This window comes from Pygoscelis adeliae, unplaced genomic scaffold, assembly GCF_000699105.1.
Source record: "Pygoscelis adeliae isolate BGI_AS28 unplaced genomic scaffold, ASM69910v1 Scaffold181, whole genome shotgun sequence".
NCBI lineage: Eukaryota > Metazoa > Chordata > Aves > Sphenisciformes > Spheniscidae > Pygoscelis > Pygoscelis adeliae.
The window spans coordinates 245111-247975 of record NW_008824360.1 but is presented as its reverse complement, the minus strand read 5'-3'; the positions used below and the strand labels follow the sequence as shown (position 1 = coordinate 247975).

The 2865-nt window shown below is 52.3% G+C and overlaps 1 protein-coding gene and 1 long non-coding RNA gene across 2 annotated transcripts in view; both read right to left on the bottom strand.

Annotated features, from left to right (window-relative positions):
• Positions 1-235: 235 nt before the first annotated feature.
• LOC103913302 lies at positions 236-1365 on the bottom strand. The gene is made up of 2 exons (XR_663414.1): positions 1295-1365; positions 236-997 (listed from the first exon to the last, which is right to left on the bottom strand). It is a non-coding gene; the product is annotated as an uncharacterized LOC103913302 (long non-coding RNA).
• A 22-nt stretch (positions 1366-1387) lies between these two features.
• The window catches only part of MCL1 (myeloid cell leukemia 1), an 8819-nt gene continuing 7341 nt past the window's right edge, over positions 1388-2865 (bottom strand). The window contains exons 4-5 of the mRNA XM_009319834.1: positions 2627-2860; positions 1388-2150 (exon numbers count right to left, since the gene is read on the bottom strand). Coding sequence (XP_009318109.1) covers positions 2034-2150; positions 2627-2860 — 351 coding nt within the window. The 3' untranslated portion in view covers positions 1388-2033. The remainder of the gene's footprint in view (positions 2151-2626; positions 2861-2865) is intronic.

Genomic DNA, 2865 nt, shown 5'->3' with positions numbered 1-2865 from the left:
CTGAAGGAGAAGAGCGGCGCAGCACGGAGCAGCTCCAGGGAGCCCCGACAGGTGACACAAGACGCCCAGAGCAGTTTTCCACAGCCCGCAGAGGCTTTCTAATAACCAAGAGGCTGTGGGGCGCCCCACGGGCAGCATCCGTGCAAACAGGCCCACATCAGCAGAGCAGAGCAGGAGCATTTGGCACGTCAGCGTTTCATTACAGGAAGTGGCAAGTTTTACACTAGAGGATTGAGAAAAGACATTTATTGACAAAACTAAGTGCTTGTTCAGCAAACAAGCAGGTCTGACAATAGCACCGTCTTTCAGCTCTCCACTTGGGTTTCCATTGGGCATCACTCGGGCTGCAGGTCGAGCACCGTGGACGAGGATGTTCCTCGCTGTGCAGGACCGGGTCCCAGAGAGTGGAGCTCCCCAAGAACCGACCAATCCACGGTCGGAGGGCACGAGGCGGACGAGCACTGCAAGCCCGCTGAGAAGCAACACTACCAGCTGGGGACCAGGGACCAAGGCCGGGGCCGGCACAAGCTGCAGATCCAAGCCGACGAGTTTTATTCTGCTCCAGGACATTTACATTCAAACATCATTTTCGTTCGACTCATGGCTTAGAGCATCAAAATGAAAGGAAGACAAGGAAGCAACTGATACCGACTTCCACAGCTCCCCACCCGCTAGAAGGGCTAGAATAACCAAAAAGATTATAATGAACAGAAACATCAACTGTTGCCAGCAAGCCGTGGGCACAATGAGAGTCCACCGGGCCACTGATCCTTGCTACACTCCCTGGCAATGTTGCTCAAGTGCATCAGAGAAAGGCTCACTTGGAGTCAAGGCAGGAGAAGGCTTCGCCACAAAAATGCTACTTCACATGAGGAATGAAGTACAGTGCACCCATAAGCAGTTCTACCACACTGAAAATTCCTCCATTTTGTATCATTAGCTCTGTAAAAATGTACATATTCTACAGATTTATAGATATTTACAGGTTCTCTACAGCCTCCCCACCCCATGTGGGGTTTTACATACTTACGCCGTGGGCACAATGAGAGTCCACCGGGCCACTGATCCTTGCTACACTCCCTGGCAATGTTGCTCAAGTGCATCAGAGAAAGGCTCACTTGGAGTCAAGGCAGGAGAAGGCTTCGCCACAAAAATGCTACTTCACATGAGGAATGAAGTACAGTGCACCCATAAGCAGTTCTACCACACTGAAAATTCCTCCATTTTGTATCATTAGCTCTGTAAAAATGTACATATTCTACAGATTTATAGATATTTACAGGTTCTCTACAGCCTCCCCACCCCATGTGGGGTTTTACATACTTACAGATGCACTCATTTTTAAACTGCTTGTGTGTGGTGAGTCGCATCAGTTGCGGGGCTCCCGCCCCCCCATGTTCTGGCGGCGGGTGGCACGTCTTGGCTGCTGGCGCAGCTCTACCACTTCCGGAGGGCGGATGCGTGCAGAGCCGGCAGCAACTGAAGGCCTGCTCACCAGCACACCTGGGGGCAGGCGCAGGCTCGCACAACACCCGGCATTCAATGCTTCTGCTCCAACAGAAAAGCCACAAGTTTAGGCAGGACACCAGCAGCAGAAGATGCTATTTCCAGAAACCCACAACCACAACCCTAAAACATCTGCTCCACACACAGCTGCTGTGCCAAGCCCAGGAGGCTTCAGTCCAGACAAGAGCTGCTGGTGCTCACTGGCTTGCTGCTAAGCAGATCGGTTCCCTCCGGGATAAAACTGAAGCAGTCCACTTGAGCTTTCTGTCATCATCCTCTTGAAGGAAGCAGAAAATAAAATTCTTCCACTTTCTGTTCCCAAAGCAATCAATCCTCATTGGTACCCACAATCTGACCGGATCACACCTTCCTTCTTAGGAAAGGATTGCTCAAGGAGATGCCTAGATATTCTCCTTGGGTCGCTCAAGTCCAGCTTCATAAGTACTCACAGGAGGAAGTGATCAGCTCACCAGCCCCAAACAGAGCTGGTCCACCCAGAGTTTTGTCCCTCTGCAGCATACCCTGGCTCACCGGATCATGTAGGCCAAGCTTGCTCCCAGTCCAGCCACGCCTGCAAACGCCATCAGTACATTTCTGATGCTGCCTTCTAGGTCCTCGACTCGAAAGAAGTCAACAAAGCCCTCCTAGGAGAAAGAAGGGAAAGTCATTTCCGCGCCAGCCACCCTTCTTTGGCAGGAAGGCATGGAAAGCCTTTTTCCCTGGCAGAGCGGGCTGGGGTACAGCCCGCCCAGCACATCCACCGAGTGCGCTCCTCCAGACTCATTACAGCCACAGCCCGCGCCGCAGAAGCAGCAATCAGGAGACAGCACCAAAGCAGCTGTGGACCAGCTTCAGGCAAGCTCAGCACACCCAGGATTGACTCGGCTTTGGGAATGCCGCCCCCTCCGCGCTGGGCAGGGGCACATTTTTAGCTCATTGTAAGGAGCTCCTGAAACACCAGAACTCTGGCTAGATGTTTCAGACTGTGGTTTTAACTGGAGCAGTGAGTCATCTCTGTGCTTTGCTGACACACGTGGTTGTCAGTGAGCAGGTCACAGAAATAGGAAAATATTGGATTGTTCTGAAAAGCTCGCAGTGTTCGGGACAGGCAGTGACTCACCCAGCCTCCCTGGCTCATTAGCCACTCGCGCTTAGATGAGACAAGCGCATCCGTGATGATCCCTGCCAGCGAGCTGATGCACTTCTCCTGGTTTATGCTTTTCAGGTGTTTCGCAACAAAGGCACCAAACGAGATGAGCGTCACCACTCGACCCCAGTTTGTTACTCCATCACTGAACACATGGGCAGCCACTTCACATACCGACTGCAGATCTTCCTCCTTCTGGATCTCCAGCTTCC